We start from the raw sequence: 19,278 nt of genomic DNA, 5'->3' as shown, positions 1-19,278 counted from the left end.
CCAAAAATCTTGCAAATATTAGTCTATCTCGTCAGAAATTCGCATACAAGGATATCTAAAACAATTGACAAAGGACCTTTAAAGATTTCTCAAAAAAATCTCCCAAAAAATCCCGTGTTTCGAAAATAGAACCTATTTGTTTTGCTGGTCTGCTCGATAGGGGCCTATTCACAAATTTCATAAAGCTTAAGGGGATGGATGGGTGGTGTCCTCATGGTGCTACAGGTCATACAAAATATGTGAAACAATCTTACAAAAAGCGTTATGAAATTTGTGAATGAACTCTATGTAGACGGTTTGACAGTTCGAAAAGTTCAATCTGGTTTCACTGTTTGTGCGACTCTTCATTTATCGACTCTGCCTTTTTACACCAAACAACTGTCAAGGACATCTTATGAGACATCAGATCGAAAGATGGTATCACATCAAAGCGCTCTTGCATAAAAGATAATATCTCTCCATCAGCCAAAGTTGATATAAGTGATCAGATGAGATTGGTATGCCTGCTCACGATTCTTTTAAAGAAAACCCTGTGTAAACATTTGGATGTTTTGCTGGAAAATGCAGCTTTTTATTATTCTCACGACCGATTCTTGTCACGACCACCGTTTTCCACAATGTTCGTTACAAGTAGTCGGAGTGTACATCTCAAATTGTAATGATATGATGTCAAATTCGAAGATAAAAAACACACAAATGCACTTTTTTGGCACCAAAATCATTGCTTCATCAGATATTATTTGGTGATCAGAAACGGGAAATTGGGATTTGAATTTCGTCGCAGTAGATTAAGATTTGTCATCTCGTAATGCGCCATATTGCCACTGTTAACCTTCCAGTCGTCGCACGGTTTGGCACCATCAAAACCACTGCGCTGCTGTTGTGAACGAAAAGCGAGGTTTTTTCAACAGTGTTGTATAAAATACAACAGCGCGACGACTGAAGTGTTAAAACCCGAGCGTACAAAAACTGAGTACTTACCCATGAAATCACAGTGGTGTATCCGTCGCTTCTCCAGCTCCGGGTTGTTCCGCCGGTTGTACCGCCCGACAATGTGCTTCACAACACCCACACTACTGAGCACGTGGTTGATGCTGTGCTGCGACCGTTTCCTTCCGGTTCCGGAACTGTTACCACTACTGCCACTACTACTGCTGCTGCTGGTATTGTTGTTGCTAGCGTTATTGTTGCTGGTGCTGCTATTGCCAATTGCTATCGATGCTATTGCTGGATTAGTGTTCGGATTCACCGTTACGAGTGCCGCTGAGGAGGGCGGATGCTGTTGAGATCCGGCAGGAACGGTGGCCACTGAAGACGCTTGCTGGGGTGGTATCCCGTGGGGGTGGTGATGCAGGTGGGAGGGTTGATTACCGTTGGGGCCCATGTGAATCGAGAGGGATGTCAGCTGCTGTGGGTGGTATGGCGGTGGAGGAGTTCGGCGAGGAGGATTCTGTTTTTATCAGGGGCATTTGTATTGAATCGGGGATATGTTTTGAAGGCTTGAGTAGAACTTACCTGAAGGGTGGTTCCTGGGCTTCCAGGGTCGGAGTTGGGTGGGGTTAATGGTGGGACGTACATTAGCCTCGAAATTGGCGTACAGATTGTGGAACCTTGCGTGGGTGGATGGTACTTTGGATGATACATTTGTGGAGCTCCATGCGTTGGCTGATGGGAAGGCCAATGATAGTAGTTGTTGTTCTGATTCACCTGCAGATGGTGACCTTGGTGATGAGGGTGATGGTTTTGATGGGCACCATGGTGGGTATTGGCTAGGAGACTTCCGCTTCCATTGGTGCAGCCCATGTAGCCGTTCAGATTGTGTTGCTGGGCATGGGCATGCTGACTAGTGGCAAGAGCTGCCGGATGCGGATGCGAGTGATGCAGGTAGTTTGATTCGCTATTTGCTAGGAATACATTGCTTGTACTAGTACTGTTATTACAACTACTATCGCTAAGTAACTGGTTTTGGTGTATGCTGTTGTTGTTTTGCATCGAGAGGTTCTTCTCGGTTTTGATTTCCAAGGGGCTTAACAGCGGCGAGGAGAGAGGCTCCAAAAAGGTATCATCTACAGCCTCCGTTTTGACCTGTGGAATACCGTTCAAGGTGCCCAACATGACGGCGTTTTCAGGGTCAATGTTTTGGATTGAACTTGTGATGTCCTCCCACAGTGGAGGTCGCAGAAACGAATCGTCGCCATCCGTGCATAGTGCATCTCGGTGTTTGTTTCCAGCTATTTGGGGGGATTTAAGATATGGCAAAACTCGTGAGCATTTATCATACTTTTTTGTTTTTCTTTTTGGGAGTTCAAACGCTAAACGATACTTACCGAAAAAGAACTCCTTGCCATAGTCGTAACCTTGGGCCCCGTATCCGGACAGTGTTGTCGACTGGGGCAGCGGGGAGCTGGATGATGGATGATGCTGATTAATCGGTACCACGTCCAGCTCGACATCACTTTCCAATTTATTTATGCGCCCCATCAGCTCATGCCGAAATTCTAGTTCTGGTGACTGTAGAGAGAGAGAGAAGAAAACGGTACGACAACATGATAAATGGGGTGAATTAAAGTGCGACAAGAGAGGACACATTTGTTTAAGAATGGTTTAAGCTTGGAGTTTGTTTCAAACAATAATGATTTTTTCTCGTAAATTTTGTGCATTGTTATATTGACTGCACTTTACTAATTTCAATATATTTTTTTTCTATCACACTCACAAAAATGTCACAAACACATAGACGATAATCTTGATCCGTCTTGAAAACGTAAGGAGAAGCCAATTTTGACGCACTCGCGATCCTTCTATGAAAGTTATCAAACAGGATCTGCAAAAAAATATTACTCAATTAAGTAACATCAATTAAAACCATCTAAAATTTTGGAAAATCTTTTGGAGCCAATTTCGACATTGAAATAGAAAACCTGTTTATTAAAATTTTACGAACTCCTTATTAAAGATGCTGAACTTAAATTTCAATTACTGAATTTTATGCGTCTTTATCAACATTATTTCTAAACGCAGAAACCAAGAAGAAGCATTCAGTTTATGAAGTAATTTCAAAAACCTGTCATGCTTCGGGAAGTATGATTAGAAACCGCTCAGGGCTCATCGATGCTTAGTATTCACGGCAATCAGATATCGATCGTAAATTGCCCGTTTAAAACTGCGAGCGTTAGACATCCAGCGTTGGACGTGGTTTCGACGGTGACAGGCGGCTCAGGTCTACTACTGCCGATGCTGCTGGCTGCTGGCCCTCGTGGCCGGGATTAAAGTTTATGGCCGATTGTATGCAAATCCAATACGCGTCAAGCAATTTCTATAAAACATTTTTCTTCTTGCACCTCCCCGATGATGGAATATATGATGGCTCTATTTATAGGAATATTTTATGAAGAAGGAAGTTTTGCTCGTGGCTGCAACGCCGCATACTGGGAGTACGTGTGATATGTATGTTTCTTCGCTGATTTATATGCTAGGGCTTTGCTAAAGCTATGAAAAGTGGAACAACCCGTCGATTGCAGTAGATTTCCAAGAAAGATTCGACACCAATAAATCAAGCGTCATAAAATGTTTCCAAACTTATGATTCCATTTGCTGCCAATTGCTCCCTAATTACTCGAGGGGTGGCATGTCCAATACGCTCCGATCTACGGCTACTGTCCAAATAGGCCTATCGCGACGACGACAGGTAGCATTTACCTAGTCACTTAAGTCCGTCAATCCGGAGTAATCTAATCGCCCCCGGGTCGCCACCGAAACACTTCTTCGTCCGTCCGATGCTGCTTCTGCTTCAAAGTCGCAAGATCCATAAGTCAACGCGGTGTCTATGCCTAAGAGAGTGAACTGGACCGTCCGTCCGTCCAACCGTTCAATCCTCAATCAGTGAGCACGGTGTGTCTGAAACCGTTGTTAGCGAAAAAATGATCATCAGTTCTACACCTACTTCACCACCAGTCCAACCTGTGCTGCCACGCGTTTCAGGCGGGTGTACAGGTCTGCCACCTTTTCAAATGTTCGGCCGTCAATGTTTATATTATCAGCGAAGCAGACAAATTGTCTGGATCTCGTGACAATCCTACCCCAGCTGTTAAACCTGACTATGCGCATATTCTTACGCGATATTGATTAAAAGCCACGAGAGTCTATCATCTTGTCGTAGTCCCCAGCGGAGTTCAAACAAACTGGAATGTTCGCCTGAAATCTTCACACAATATTGCACACCTCCCATCGTTGCTCTTCATTAGTCTTGTGAGCTTCTTGGAGAGCTGTTCACGCCCATGATTTTCCATAGCTGTACGCGGCCAATACTATCATATGAAACCTTGAAATTGATGAAGTGGTGATGCGTTGGAACCTGGTCATAACATTTTTAGAGCACTTGCCGTACAGTAAAGATCTGGCCCGTTGTCGATCGACCGTCATGATAACTTCCCACGAACTCGTTTATTACAGGTGACAGACGACAGAAGATGATCTGAGATAACTGAGATAACGCATTTAGAATGGTGATCGCTCGAAAGTTCTCACAATCTAACTTGTCGCCTTTTTTTGTATATGGGGCTTATTACCCCTTGCTCCCACTTCTCCGGCAAATGTTCTGTTACCCAGTCAGAATTGAGTCACCGAATCGGTAAAAAGAGTCGATTCACTGTTGTGAGTGGTTTACCTACGATTCGCTCCCAGAATTTGATCATTTTGCCCATCTCTAGTGAATGGCATCCTTAACTTCCCTCAAAGTGAGGGTTGGTTTGTTTTTATCATCCGTAGTACTGACGTAGGCATATCCTTCGTTGTCCAGACCTTCAGTGCCTGTGCTCTCAACGCCATTCAGGTGCTGCTTTCACCTTTCGATCACCTCACGCTCGTCCGTCAAAATGCTCCCATCCTTATCCCTGCATATCTTGGCTCGCGGCAAAAAGCCGTTGTGGGATGCGCTGAGCTTCTAATATAACTTACGTGTTTCTTGAGACCGGCACAGCTGTTCCATCTCCCCGCACTCTGTCTCCTCCTGGCGGCGTTTTTTCTCACGAAAGCGTCGGGTCTGCTGTTGCCGTTTCCGTCTATAACGTTCCACGTTCTGCCGGGTCCCTTGCTGCAGCATAACCGCCCGCGCTGCATTCTTCTCCTCCAGAATCTGCCTACCTTTCTCGTCGAATCAATCGTTCCGTCGACTCCGTCCCATGTACCCGACGTTGCTCTCTGCTGTATTGTTGATGGCTTCCTTCACTGTTTCCAGCAGTCCTCAAGAGGGGCTTCATCCAGCGCACCCTCTTTCGGTAATGCAGTCTCGAGGTGCTGCGTGTTCCACTGAGGGAAAACGATACGAAGAAATATATGCCAATACTACCACCCGAACTCACTCAGAATGGTACGTCGTCCACTTTCCTCGGTCTGAAGAGCCGCAAGTAATCCTCGGCTACTCTCGAACAAATTCAACTCACAGCTTCTACAGCCTCGAGAGACGCCTTGTAAAAGATTCCGCCTTAAAGCAAACCTACCACCAGCTAATCGACGAATACCTTCAGCTCGGTCACATGCGCAAACTCGATGTTGTTGACGCGTAGTGTTCAACGCGTCTTGCATGTTGTGCAACAACCTCTCGTCGATATCATCATCCGCTTCTGTGCCCACGTAGTGGCAGACCTGGAGAAAATGTATCGACAAGTCCACCATCATTCCGTCAATCAGTATTTTCTACGCATCATGTTTCGTCAAAATGCATCGGAACCACTCGATACTAGCTTCGCGCCGTGACATACAGCACCACAGCAACCCCATATCTGGCCACTTGAACCCTGCTGTAGTTGGCCCAGAATGAAGGAGATAAGTATCTAGATGCTGTTCAGGCCATTGAAAACTTTTACGTCGATGAGCTGCTCTACGGAGCGGATAAAGTGGGAGCTGCCATCGAAAAACGTAGCCAAATCACTAATATAAAAACAAATGGAAGAAATACCACGCCACGTTGGGTATTTTCTCCGAACTTTGGATTCCTCGATTCATTTCCCTTGACGGCGTACCCAGAATCCAGGTACACTTCTTTTCCTATGCGTCGGAATTGGCCTACGGTGCCTGTTGCTACGTGCGCTCCGAAGGCGATGATCTTGTCTACCAGACTTTTCCAGAAAGTTGTACAATCATTATGCAGTCCATAGACGCTCAGACGGTTTGACCAACATTGACTCCGCCCCCAGGTTGATGCTCATGTGGGTGCTATGTTTGACCGTGTGTGATGCTGCTTGACGAACTAATTTGACAGTTTGTGAATCCGATTTGACGGTTGGCAAATCGGTAGGTCAACATCGAACGAGTTTGATTTTGCTAAAACCACTGATTGACGGAGCCAAATGTTTGACGAACTGATCGTACCTTCTGTAAGGATGTTGCACAAACATCGACGTTAGCATGTCAAATCGAAGCTTCGGCGTCCCATGAACTGCCGATGCAAATAGGTGGCAAGTCAAAATAAGTGAATTTACACAGCGTAGATGACATAGTGATCTTGGAAATGTGCACTCTTAAGCTGTTTCTATATATTCAACTTGCACTGTTAAAAATAATGAAGATTACATGTCATGTAAACTTCGTTTATGCGATGTAAACATGACGTCATGTAAATTTAAGTCTGAAATCATGTAAAAATGTGTGATATGTCATGTAACTACTCAGGATTCTGCTGGATTACATGATATATAATTAAAGTTTACATGACATATCATGTAAATATCCATGATATTCCACGCTCCAATTATGTGCATTATATATCTCAGAAATTTACACGTTTCGTTCGAACTGTGTGCGTTTTCCCAAAGTCTTTGGTTTTCCCACAATCTTTAACCTATTTCTTTAGCAATTACCGTTTTGATTCGTATTACGGACACTTAAGGCCTTAGTGAAGTGTAACCCAGCATAGAGCATACAAAATAAATCATTCTGTATGATTACTTAGCGTCATCGAGCGTCGGAAGTCCTTAACTTTTGAATGGTGGGTAAAGAATACGCTTCTGCAACTTGAATAATTTTAAATAAATCAAAATGCGTGGCCTTTTCATGATTCTTCTTCCAGATGCTTCCCCACTTTTGCCTCATATTCCGGACACTTTGATTGGAATTCCGGACAGCTCATGATAATCATTAATGGGACAGTCAAATCATCAATTGAAATCGTCAAACCACTAAACAGACATCTAAGGTAGTTGGGCATTAAAAAATGTTCAAAGATGTATATGGAAAAAGCTTACTAAAATGAGCCTCGAAATTGAGACCTTTTGGACGGCAAAAATTGAAACATTTCGTATGAAATGTTTCCCATACAAAGTAGAGTGTCCAGAATTTGAAGCTGTCTGTAATATGAATCAAAATGGTACATCAGCAGTTCTACCGGTGATTTTACCGAAAGTTCAATACGGAATTCCTCCAGGGATTGTACCACGAATTCCTGCAAAGAATCCATCTCAAATTTAATCAGGATTAAATCCAGGTAATGGGATTCCTTTCAAAGTTCTTCCAGGGATTCCATCAGGAGAGTTTCCATCAGAAGTTATTGTAAGGATTGAACCAGGAATTCCTTCAGAGATTCCACTAGTAATTCCACAAAAATTTCCTCCGAGACACATCAGGAGTACTTCTTAAGATTCAATCATGAGTTCTACAATTTCTTCAGGGTTTCTATTAGAAGTTTCTCTAGGGCCCAGACAACCAAAATGTACATATAACGAAATGACCTGGAGGCTTTATATGTGCAAAATTTCACTTATAAGATGTCGCGAAAAGGCCTTCTACGTACAAAAGTGGAGGCGATATGCGTGCATATATTATGTGATGAATAATAACATACAATGCGAGTGTATAAATATTCTACCGAATCAACCTGTGATCTTATGCGACTTATCTTATGATAACAAATGTTGATTTGACAACTGCAACGGATTGATGCGACTTACTTTGTACGAGTGTACGGGACGAAACAAAATGTATAAATGAACTCAGAAAACAAGTGTTTTATGTGAGGAAACTCATCAAACTGACGAGTTTATCCACGGTGTTTTGCGGGTTTGATGTAATTAGTATGAATAAACGAGTTGTAACGTGAACTTTCATGCGATTTCTGCTTGTCTGGGGGCACTGTCTCTCTACCTTAGTAACGGCGAAAAAACGGCTCGCTGTGAGGTGTTTGTTTTAGCGTACTTTTAACATGGACCCCCTGTTGAGAAACGTGGCTATAGGGATTCCATTGGAAGTTCATCTGTAGGTTCTATCGGAAGTTTCTCTAAGGCTTCTATCGGAAGTTCCTCTAAAGATTCCATCTCAAGTTTTTCTAGGGATTCCACCATGATTTCTTCTGGAAATTTCATCAAATGTTCTTCTAGGGATTCCATCTGTGATTCCTCCAGGAATTCTATTAGGAGTCCCTTCAGAGATTCCACTTGGAACTCCTCTGGAAATTCCATCAGGGGTTTTTTAGAAATTCTAAAACAATTTTCTCCAGGGATTCCATCAGGAGTTCCTCTAAGGATTTCATCAGCAGTTTCTCCAATAATTCGATCTGGAGTTCCAGCAAGGATATCTGTACGAATTCCTTCAAGGACTCCATCAGGAATTCCTCCAGGATTTCCTGATGGACTTCCTGTAGCGATTCTATCAAAAGCGTCTTAAGAGCTATCATCAGAGTCCTTCAGGGGATTTTATCATTAGTTCCTCCAGAGGTTGCATCAAGAATTCCTTCTGAGATTTCACCTGGAATTCCTGAAGCGGTTCTATCCGGAATTCCTATAGATATAATATCAGGAGTTCCTCGAGGAATTTCATCAGGATTGCTTCTAGGAATACCATAAGGAGTTACTCAGAAGTTTCTACAGAGATTCCACCTGGAATTCCTCCAGAGCTTATATTAGGAGTTCCTCAAGGATATGCATTAGGAGTTCTTTTAGGGATTCTATCAGGAATTCCTAAAATAATCTTATCATCAATTTCTTCAGAAATTTGAACAGAAGTTTCTATAAAGATTCTTTTAGGAGTTCCTCTATAGATGACATCAGAAGTTTCTTCAGAGATTCCATCTGGAACGCCCCCAGGGATTACATCAGAAGTTCATTCAGGGATTTCATCAGGAGTTTCTTCAGGGATTTTAATAGAAGTTTCTTTAGATATTCCACCGAGAATTCCTCCAGGGATTCTATCAAAAGTTTTTGTAGAAGTTCCTTCAGAGATTCCACCTGGAATTCCTTCAGGGGTGTTTTCAGATGTTTCTCTAGGGATTCCATCAGGAGTTCACTCGGAGATTGCACCTGGAATTTCTCTAGAGATTATATCAGGGGTTCTTCAAGATATTCCATCATGATTTCTTCTTGGGATTTTTAAGGCGTTCCGCCAGGCATATTATCAGGAATCCCACCAGGGATTTCATCAGGAGTTCTTCTAGGAATTAATGCAGGCGATCCCCCAGGTGTCATAAAAAGATCCTTCAGAGATTCTAACTTGAATTCCTACAGGAATTTTATCAAGAGTTTCTCTAGAGATTCCATCAGAATTTCCTCCAGGGATTACATCAGAAGTTTTTTTCTGAGAATCCCATCAAACGTTCCTTCTAGGGATTTCCACTTGAGTCTTTCAATAGATTTCATTATGAGTTTCTGCAGAGATTCCATCAGAAATTCTTCCATGGATTTCCTTTGAAATACTTCTAAGGTTTCATTATAAAATCCTCCAGGGACTCCATGATGAACACCTTCTGGAATTCCATCAGAAGTTCTGTCAGGGATTATATCAGGAATTCTTCCAAAGGCTATTAACTACGGATTCCTCCTGAAATATAAAGGGATTCTAGCAGAATTTTCTTCCAGGGGTTTTTCTAAGAAATTCTTCGAGGGAATCCGCCAGTAATTCTCTTAGGGAGTTCTTTCAGAATAAATCAAAGGATATCTCCCTTAAAACCTCAAGGAATTAATTTCAGAATTTCTTTAAGGGTTATCAGCAACCCAGGTAACATTGGTAGCTGAATAACAGTTTGTTCAGCTGAAAAGAAGCTGCATAATCTACATTTTAGCTGAACAAGCTGTTGTTCAGCTACCAATGTTACATGGGAATTTCTCCACAGATTTTAACAAAAAAGTATAATGATTTTATTACAGAAATTACTCAAAAGATTCCTTCCGGAATATCTCCAGGGATTCTTGGGGGTATATAGGAATACCTTCGAAATTTTTTGGATGATACATGATCGAATCTTTGGAACTTCTAGAATTGTTATAACCATCTCTGGAGGAATTTTCGGAGGCAGCCTTGGAGTAAGCTCTGGAGAATTGCTGAAGAAATCACTAGAGGACTTTTTTGTATTGATCTTTGAAGGAATAAATGGAGGAAACCCTGAATAATTAGTAGAGGAATACTTGAAGGAATCTCTGGAATAATTTCACCAGAAGGTATTCCTGAAGGATTTTTCCAATCCAATCAAACACAGAAGGACAGTCCTAGAAACATATTCCCGGAATGAACAATCGTGCCGATGAACTATTCCGAGGTCTGATGCCAACCGAACTGCCAAACAAATCCCGATGGTGGAACGGTCCGTCGAGAAAGGTGCACGGCATCCTTTGTGTTGGAGGTTGGCTGGTGCATCAGAAGCAAGCAAACATCCCATAAAGTTGTCAGCCAAACATCCGTTATGCAGTTGCAGCATCTAGGTCATACCAGGGCGGCCGTCGGTACCGTACGCTGATAACGACGGAGAGTTTTGAGCGCAGTTTAACCATAATAAGATAGCGGTCAGTGTTAATTTTAACGCCATGATAGGACTTGACGTTGATAATGTCGGAAAAGTGCCGTCCTTCAATCAGAACGTGGTCGATTCGTGATTCTGTCAACTGTAGTGATCTCCAGGTGTATCGGTGCGGAAGGTTGTGCTGGAAGTAGTTACTAGAAATGTCCATATTCTTGAAGGCGGTGAAATTAATCAGTCGTAAGCCTTTTTTGTTCGTCAGCTGGTGAGCGCTAAACTTTCCAATAGTCCTCTCCTGGCCAACTTGAGCATTTAAATCTCCTATGATAATCTTAACGTCGTGGCTTGGGAATGGTTGACTTTTTTGATAAGTTCTAATAAGTTACGAACACAAAACTCGTGTAAATTCATACGAACAGCCTTGTGCCCAAATTTCATTAACACAATGGAGAAAATGTAAGGGTATTTTCTTGCTGGTCAGTAATAGAAGAAAATTTCTTCTCTGCGAAGAAATTGTGCGCCGGAATTCGCCAACTGATGGCCACTTTTTTCGTTAATAACGGTTTCAAACACACCGTGGTGAGAAGAAGGTGAAAAGAGGATCGCCTCAAGTCCACCTCGTCCAAAGAAACTGGTGCCGAAAAGGGGGATGCTGCCAAGGAGTGCGACGAGATGCAGTGGTGTTTATGTAAATTAATGTTCTCGGTGATTTTGATTGACAGCCAGGCACCTCTGCTGCATACCGTCTGCCCCAATCGATGGGGTTTAGTAGAAATAGGTACGCGGGAGCTCTCATCGTCACCTGGCATCGCATGTCCAGTTCCAGTGCCCCAGCATGGCTGGTACAGATGTCGTGGTCCGAAGAGGCATGTGGATCGTGATCATTTGGCAGCAAGGCAGCAAGGTAAGCATCAAACGAGATTTAAATTAGCCGATCGACGTGGATCGATGACGAGCGTTGGTCACCAAGTCATTAGTGGCATTTAGCGTGGAAAGGAGATCATGTGCATAGCAAAATTGAGCGTTTCGTAATTAGTGGAACCGTGGTCCTTGAGCGTGTTCTTTTCTAGGTTATGCAAAAGAAACGGTAAGATGTTGCTAGTAATTTGCACTTTGAGGATGGGAAAGAGAATGTATAACTGTAGAATTTGACAATGATGTTAAGCATGGAATTTATGACATTTTCGAGAACATTGTCAATATCTAGTTTTGCTTGCATAGAAATGGTAACATCAATATTACTATCCATGTATGTTTCATATGTATTCCAGTCGGTTTGAAAATAATTGAAAGTGGAGCTGATAGGACTGAAAATCACTTCATGGGATATTTGAAATGTAACAGGGACATGAACAGAATCAAAATCAGCGTGAGACCAAATCAATCGTAGAAGGGTTTGAGAAATATTCTGAACAGCAGTCATCAAATAAAATTCTGCCGTAGGAATTGTTTTGCGAATTGATCCATGAGTGATAGTTTGCATCAAAGTCACCAATGACATTTATTTTATCTTATTGCGAGTCACATATCGCAAGTCAGTTTGAAGCTTATTATCTTGCTGCCCAGAGCATTGAAAAGGTAAATAGGAAGCTATGAAAGTATATCTACCAAGCTTTCACTCACTCATAGTTTCAAAAACTTTGGTTTCACGATGAATGTTTTATACGCCTATGAATGATAGTTGCAACTTCCACCTATAGAGTTCAATATCATCTGCCTGCTTATTAGTTCATTGATTTTCACTAATCTTTATTCATCACTTCTCTAATGTTCATGTATAGATAAACGGTTCACATTGTTCTATTTAGTGCACCTGTTTAACTCAGACAATTGAAGGCCCACTCTGTATCCGTACCAAACAGGGGACACCTGAACTTCACAGCCTTCGAACAACAATAGAACCCAACGTTTCCCAACTCTGGTAAAGCTTAATTGACAGCCACCCGCTTTGACATTCGAATGCGCCCATCATTCCCGAGACTGGCAGTGACTTTGTCATTGTTTCACTCCACAACAGCCACTTACAGAGCCGATCTCAAACATTTAAGTATTCTTACACACATTTGAAGCAACTTCTGTGCCCGAGCGCTCCAGTAGCTCCATCCTAGTTACAATAGACCCTCTATGCGTCAAACGTTCAACTGCAACTGTCGGATTTGAGCAGTAATAGACAAAAAGTGCCAATCGCACCATATCACAGTTAACCTAGCCATATAAAAGTGCATAAAGTACCTAGCTGCCCGAGTAGCAGATCGTATCATATCGTGTTATATTATGATATTGAAAACTTCCTTTGATAAAATTAATATATTACAAGTTTTTTAATGATTCATAACAAGATTATATCAGAATGTTTATCATTTCATTGCACACCATTTGGGCCTTCCTAAGTCGAGTGGTTAGAGTTCGCGTCTACAAAGCAAAGCCATACTGAAGGCGTTTGGGCTCGATTCCCGGTCGGTCCAGGATCTTTTTATAATAGAAATTTCCTTGACTTCCCTGGGCATAGAGTATCATCATACCTGCCACACGATATACGAATGCACAAAACGGCAACTTTGGCAATGAAAGCTCTCAGTTAATAATCGTGGAAGTACTCGTTGAACACTAAGCTGAGAAGCAGGATCTGTCCCAGTAATGTAATGCCGTAATGCCCAGAGGACGTAATGCCAAGAAGAAAAAGAAGAAGAAATAGAAAAAGAAGATACCTGCAACATTTACCCAAAAAATAATAAAATTATATAGTCTTTATCCTAATGAATTTTTACTCAAAGTGATATTTGTAACAAAATATGTTACAATTTTGATATTCTAGAGTGCAAAATTTTGGTTATTTACACAATACGCATATTTTTCATACTAATCGTTGTTACTAAAAATACCGTAACCTTATAACACACCTGATAATTCTGATAGTTTCAACTAGTCGGGCTTTCCGGTTACTTCTCTCCCCCATGGATCAAATACGGCACAAATTTGAATTGAATGGATGCCGTGATGGAACGTCACTTTGGTACCCGATAGCCCTTCAAAATAGTGGAACCCGGAATGGCACAACTGCAAACCGGCGCAAAGGTATACGGACAGAACATTGACTGTCGCAAACTCACAGAGCAGTGGCGGTGGACATTTGACTGGCGGAGGTGACAAAACTGCACCAATGACAGCAATACTCGGCAATTAGACACGCGCGAAGGGGGGGGGGATTGCATTGAGTTTGCATGCAATGAGAGTAAGGGAAAGAAACGTATAATGGGTAACGTAATTTAAAATTAAAGGAATTACGATGGAAGAATGAAGTGGAGTGGTAGCTTCGATTTTTCTTTATAAAATGACCTTAGAACGTATTATCAGGATCTCGGTCTATAGTCAGAACTTTCACTTGCTATTCAGGAAGCTTGAAAACTACAACAGCTTCTGTTGCTGATGTAAAATTCATTCACAAATTCATGATACTTAGACATAATCGTCAAAAGAAATTACGTGATTTTAAGCTACTTGATTACTGACAGATTACCCTTCATAATAATCTACGATAGGACTGCCCAACGTACGGCTCGAAGCTTAATTTTATGTGGCCCGCGAAGAGTTTAAAGACCCTTCTCTCATATCTGGCGTCTTGGTTGTTCTACAAAGGGTTACTTTTGTTAAGCTTCAAAAAAAAAAGAAAACTGAAAAAGTCAAATACAAAAGTCGTACAGAATACTTCACATGAATTTTATAAAGTTATGGGCAGGGTTATTACAAGCAATAGGCAGATCAGTCTTTGCCATGGTTCTCTCAGAAACCAGACATGATTTACACGATGGATATTTACACGATATGTCATGTAAACTTCAATTATATGTCATGTAATCCAGCAGGATTCTGTGTGATTACATGACATATAACACATTTTTACATGATTTTAGACTTAAATTTACATGACGTCATGTTTACATCGCATAAATGAAGTTTACATGACGTGTAATCTTCATTATTTTTAACTGTGTAGGACTAATAACTTTCGCTGCAGCTAGAGGGATGACTGGCCATCAGCAGCACCTACTTTGCACGCAAAGACATCCGGAAACACACCTGGATGCACCCAAATGGCGAGCTATGCAAACAAATAGACCACATTTTTTTTTATCACTATCTCGTTGTTAGTAAAATTCGTGCACGGTTGTCTACACTGAGCCAGAAATTGCGTACGAATTTCATAAGAGAACGCTTGTGAATTGATTTCTTGACTGGTTTTCTCTCTTTCATAAGATTCTTATGAAACACAAAACGTCCGATATTCACAAGAAATTCTTGTCGTTATCATTAGAGATCTTATGAATATCTTTATTTTCCTAAATTCAAAGAGCGATTCTCTAAATACATAATGGTCCTAAAGAATTCCATAATTGATATCCATGATCCTTCATAAGAGTATCTTATGATATTATACCTATTTGTATTATGAACGCAATGATCGATGGAAGTTCACAAGTTTTTCTTATGAGTCTCATTAGATGCTTCTTATGTCTTTATTCCAAAAGAATTTCGTATGAAATTCTTACGTGGTTTTTGATAGAAAGTCGACTGTTTTTCACAAGTGTTACTAATCATTGTCATACGCGCGCTTATGAATCTCAATCGTTAATATTTTGTTATTAGTATCTCTCCACGTAATCCATAAGATTTTCGTATGAAATTGTTAAGAAAATTGTATTCCATTAGATTGTCTTATGAATGCCAATGATCAATGCGTTTGATATCCAAAAAGAGTTTCTTATGGAATTATATCTGTCTATGTAATGAGTGTTATTTCATAAGTCTGTTGTGGAATGTTATAAGATTCTCGTATGAAGAACAAAATACTTCTTATGTCGTTATTCCATAAGAAATTCTTATGTACCTCATACGTTTCGTTTCGTCAGTGTACGGAGGCGAGCACAAGAACACAGCGACCGTTGCGTTTAAATATCCAGCGCTTATTAACCGAAGGTGTAGGTGTAGACGAGTACCGCCGGAAGCTTGAAGAGCGAATAAGGGGAACCAACGTAGGCGACAACCTCAACAATCTGTGGGAATCTATCCACGGTGCGATGAGCATAGCAGCGCGAGAGGTGATAGGTACTGCTCAAAGACGCCCCGGAAATGATTGGTTTGATGAGGATTGTCAGATTGTGACGGATGAAAAGAATGTTGCCAGAAGCCGGATGTTAAAGTCTGATACTCGGCAGAATAGAGAGTGGTGCAAGGAAGCTAGAGCAGCCGAGAAAAAAATTCACCACAGAAAGAAAAAGCAGTATGAAGAAGATATCATTACTGAGGTGCAAAACAAAATGGAACAAAATTATATGCGGAGATTTTACGTAACTGTCAATGACGTACGGAGGAAAACAGCGCCGTCTCCCGTCAAGTGCAATGCCCGTGAAGGTAGCCTGCTGACAGACAAAATCTTAGTGGTTGTCAGGTGGAAAGAGCACTTTGAGCAATTGTTGAACGGAGAGCACGAGCGCGTCTGAGAACAGATTAACCATCAGCAGTGACGGGCAAGCTATGAAGCCCCCGACGCTAGATGAGGTTAGAAGAGCGATCAAGGAGTTTCAAGTACGGTAGTGAGCAGCTGTACTAAATACTGCACCGTACTCTGTTAAGGATATGGGAGGAAGAAGAATTGCCTGCTAGCTGGCTGGAGGAAGAAGGAACACAGACTGGAGTGCGCGTAAAGGGACGAATGATCTTCGGGTTAAAGTCCCTCTCAAACAACAACAACAACTGGAGTGCGCCAATTACCGAGGAATAACGCTCTTCAATTCGGCGTACAAAATAAGGTCGCGTGTTCTGTTCGACAGATTGAGACCACTGGAGGAGTCCTTCGTCGATGAATACGAAGCTGGTTTTCGTGAGGGCCGATCAACGGCGGATCAAATGTTTACCTTGCGACAAATATTTGAAAAGTTCCAGGAATACAACTTGTAGACTCATCATCTGTTTGTAGATTTCAAAGCAGCGTACCGTTTTGTCTCAAATTCCGAACAGACTCATATTCTGAACACTCGGTTTTTGTATGGCGATGAGGTTGAAATGTTTCGCTGAAATATACAATCAAATGACCAGGAAATGGCAGTCAATTACAATTCAATTTAATCATCTTTCAATCTATTTCATACATCGGGGGAAGTGATGATTCTCTAGTTCAAGACCAGTAAAACTAACTCAGATAAATTTATTTGCGAATGATAATAAATCTTCGAGCTGTTTACCCAGACAACCAGAATGTACACATAATGAAATCAACTTTTGCGTTATGCGATGTTTATATGCGCAAAGTTTCACGTATAAGATGTTGCAAAAAGGCCTTATGCGTACAAAAGTGGAGACGATATACGTGCATATTTTATATGATGTAAAAATAACATGCAATGCGAGTGTGTAAATTTTATTGCGAACTAGTCTGTACTCTTATGCGACTTATTTTATGATAACAAAGGTGATTTGACAGCTGCTGCGGATTGATCCGACTTACTTTGTACGAGTATACGGGACGACACGAAATGTACGTATGAACTCATAAAATAGCGTTTTATGCGAGGAAACTCATCGGTCGAACGATATCATCCCCCATGTTGTGCGGGTATGATGAAATTTGTGTAACTAAACGACTTTATTCGATAACTGTTATGCGACTTCTGGTTGTCTGTGTAGTTGAATACCTATAAGTAGATGAAAACACCGAATTTAGTACTATACCTTTTAATTCCACTAGAGTTTGTATCCTTTGACAGATACGCGTATTTCGACCTCAACTGTAAGGCCGTCTTCAGTGTCGTGTACTAGTATAAAAATCAACTAATTTACGCCTACCAGGTGCATTTGAAGTCCCTGTTGCCCTTAAGTGTTCGGAATATGAGTCAAAACGGTATGATTCGATGAAGACAAACGAGTTGTGGCAAATTATGCCCGTACATGGCTTTCCAGCGAAGCTGTTTAGACTGAGTAGTGCAACGCTTTAAGGATTGAAATCATGTGTGCGGGTGGTGGATGTGATTTCGTCCTCGTTCGTAATCTTAGATGAATTGAAACAGGGTGACGCTCTTTCTAACTTGTTGGTTAACATAGCGCTCGAAGGTGCCCTCAGGAGAGCCGGTGTACTGAGAAGCGGTAAATACTATTATCACACGCTTTTATATGCTCCTTGGCTTTGCGGACGATATCGAGATCATTGGGATTGACCGTCAGGCAGTGGAAGAGGCGTTCGTGCCTTTCCAGAAGGAGACAGCCAGGATCGGACTCACAATCAACACTACAAAAACGAAGTACATGATAGCTGGTACTTAACGTGGGTCCTGAAGTGTTAGTGGTAGCGAAATTGTGCTAGGTGATGAAAAGTTTGAAGTGGTGGAAGAATTTGTGTATCTTGGAACACTAGTGACCCGCGAGGTGAAATGACATATTGCAGCTGCGAGTCGGGCTTTCTACGGGCTCCATAACCAACTGAAGTCCCGTAGCCTGCAAACGAAAACAAAACTCGCGTTATACAAGACACTGATCCTTCCGGTTGTCCTATAAGACCATGAGAGCATTCGGGGTGTATGAACGTAAAGTGCAGCAAAGAATGCTCGGTGGTGAATTAGAGAACGGCATTTGGCGGCGTCACTTGAATCACGAGTTGTACCAAGTGTTTAAGGTGATTATAAAATGAAGCCAAACTACGAATTTTCAAGTGCACAAGACTGGAGAATCTGACAACAGTTCGCGTTGAAAATCAATCAAATTACTTGCTTGCTGGTGGTGACCAATGGGATAAATTTTCAACATGGAGCGCTGTTTGGTTCTCATGTCTTACGCTCTTGAAAATTTGAGGTGTGGCTTCGTTCTATAATTACCTTAAAGAGGTGGATATTGTCAAGCGCATAAAACACGGCAGGATGCCGTACAAGGCCGCAGAACCAGGACAATACCACAGACACGATAGCTGTTTGCAGTTGAGGAGGACTTAAGGGCACTAAGCGTTCAGGGTGACTGGAAGCGATTTACCCAGGGCCGAGCCCAGTGGAGAAGACTCATCCATTCAGCGCAGATTTATAGCCTATCGAGTATCATTTATAAATAAGATCTTCAGATTTAAGAAGCTATCCAATTGACACCGGGAGCCGTAGATCAAAACTTAAACTTACACAGTAATCTATTAAATTTTGAGTTCCACGTCTGTCGAAGGCTATTCAAGAACTTTTTGGAATACAGACGTTCAGATCAACAAGCGTTACCAAGCATGTAAAATTATATAAGGAATGTTCATTCAAGAAAGTGGACACCTGATTATTAAAATTTTGGTGTGAAAATTCAATGAAAAACAAGAAAAAAATATTTCAGTGTGTACTTAAGCGGGTTGTATCCCGTTAAGCCGAATGGCGTTAGACCAAATGTCGTCAGGCCGAAGGCCATTAGGCCGAATGGCGTTAGGCCAAAATGGTCGTTATGGAGAAAAAAAATTCTAATGATTCGTAAGGTCAAATGGATAACTAACAGGTATATGTCAGGATAATTCACCAAGAAGCCGCCAGATGAATTTCCAGGTCGAATGA

At 41.6% G+C, this 19,278-nt stretch overlaps 1 protein-coding gene across 2 annotated transcripts in view; it reads right to left on the bottom strand.

Annotated features, from left to right (window-relative positions):
- LOC5571041 (dendritic arbor reduction protein 1) overlaps positions 1 to 19,278 on the bottom strand; it is a 360,327-nt gene that overhangs the window by 194,468 nt on the left and 146,581 nt on the right. Inside the window, exons 2-4 of one of the 2 annotated variants that reach the window (XM_021843670.1) lie at positions 2,328 to 2,511; positions 1,516 to 2,231; positions 982 to 1,450 (exon numbers count right to left, since the gene is read on the bottom strand). In XM_021843670.1, coding sequence (XP_021699362.1) covers positions 982 to 1,450; positions 1,516 to 2,231; positions 2,328 to 2,511 — 1,369 coding nt within the window. The remainder of the gene's footprint in view (positions 1 to 981; positions 1,451 to 1,515; positions 2,232 to 2,327; positions 2,512 to 19,278) is intronic. The other variant, XM_021843671.1, reaches the window with a different exon arrangement.

This window comes from Aedes aegypti, chromosome 2, assembly GCF_002204515.2.
Source record: "Aedes aegypti strain LVP_AGWG chromosome 2, AaegL5.0 Primary Assembly, whole genome shotgun sequence".
Taxonomy (NCBI): domain Eukaryota; kingdom Metazoa; phylum Arthropoda; class Insecta; order Diptera; family Culicidae; genus Aedes; species Aedes aegypti.
This window is presented reverse-complemented; position numbering and strand designations above follow the sequence as displayed.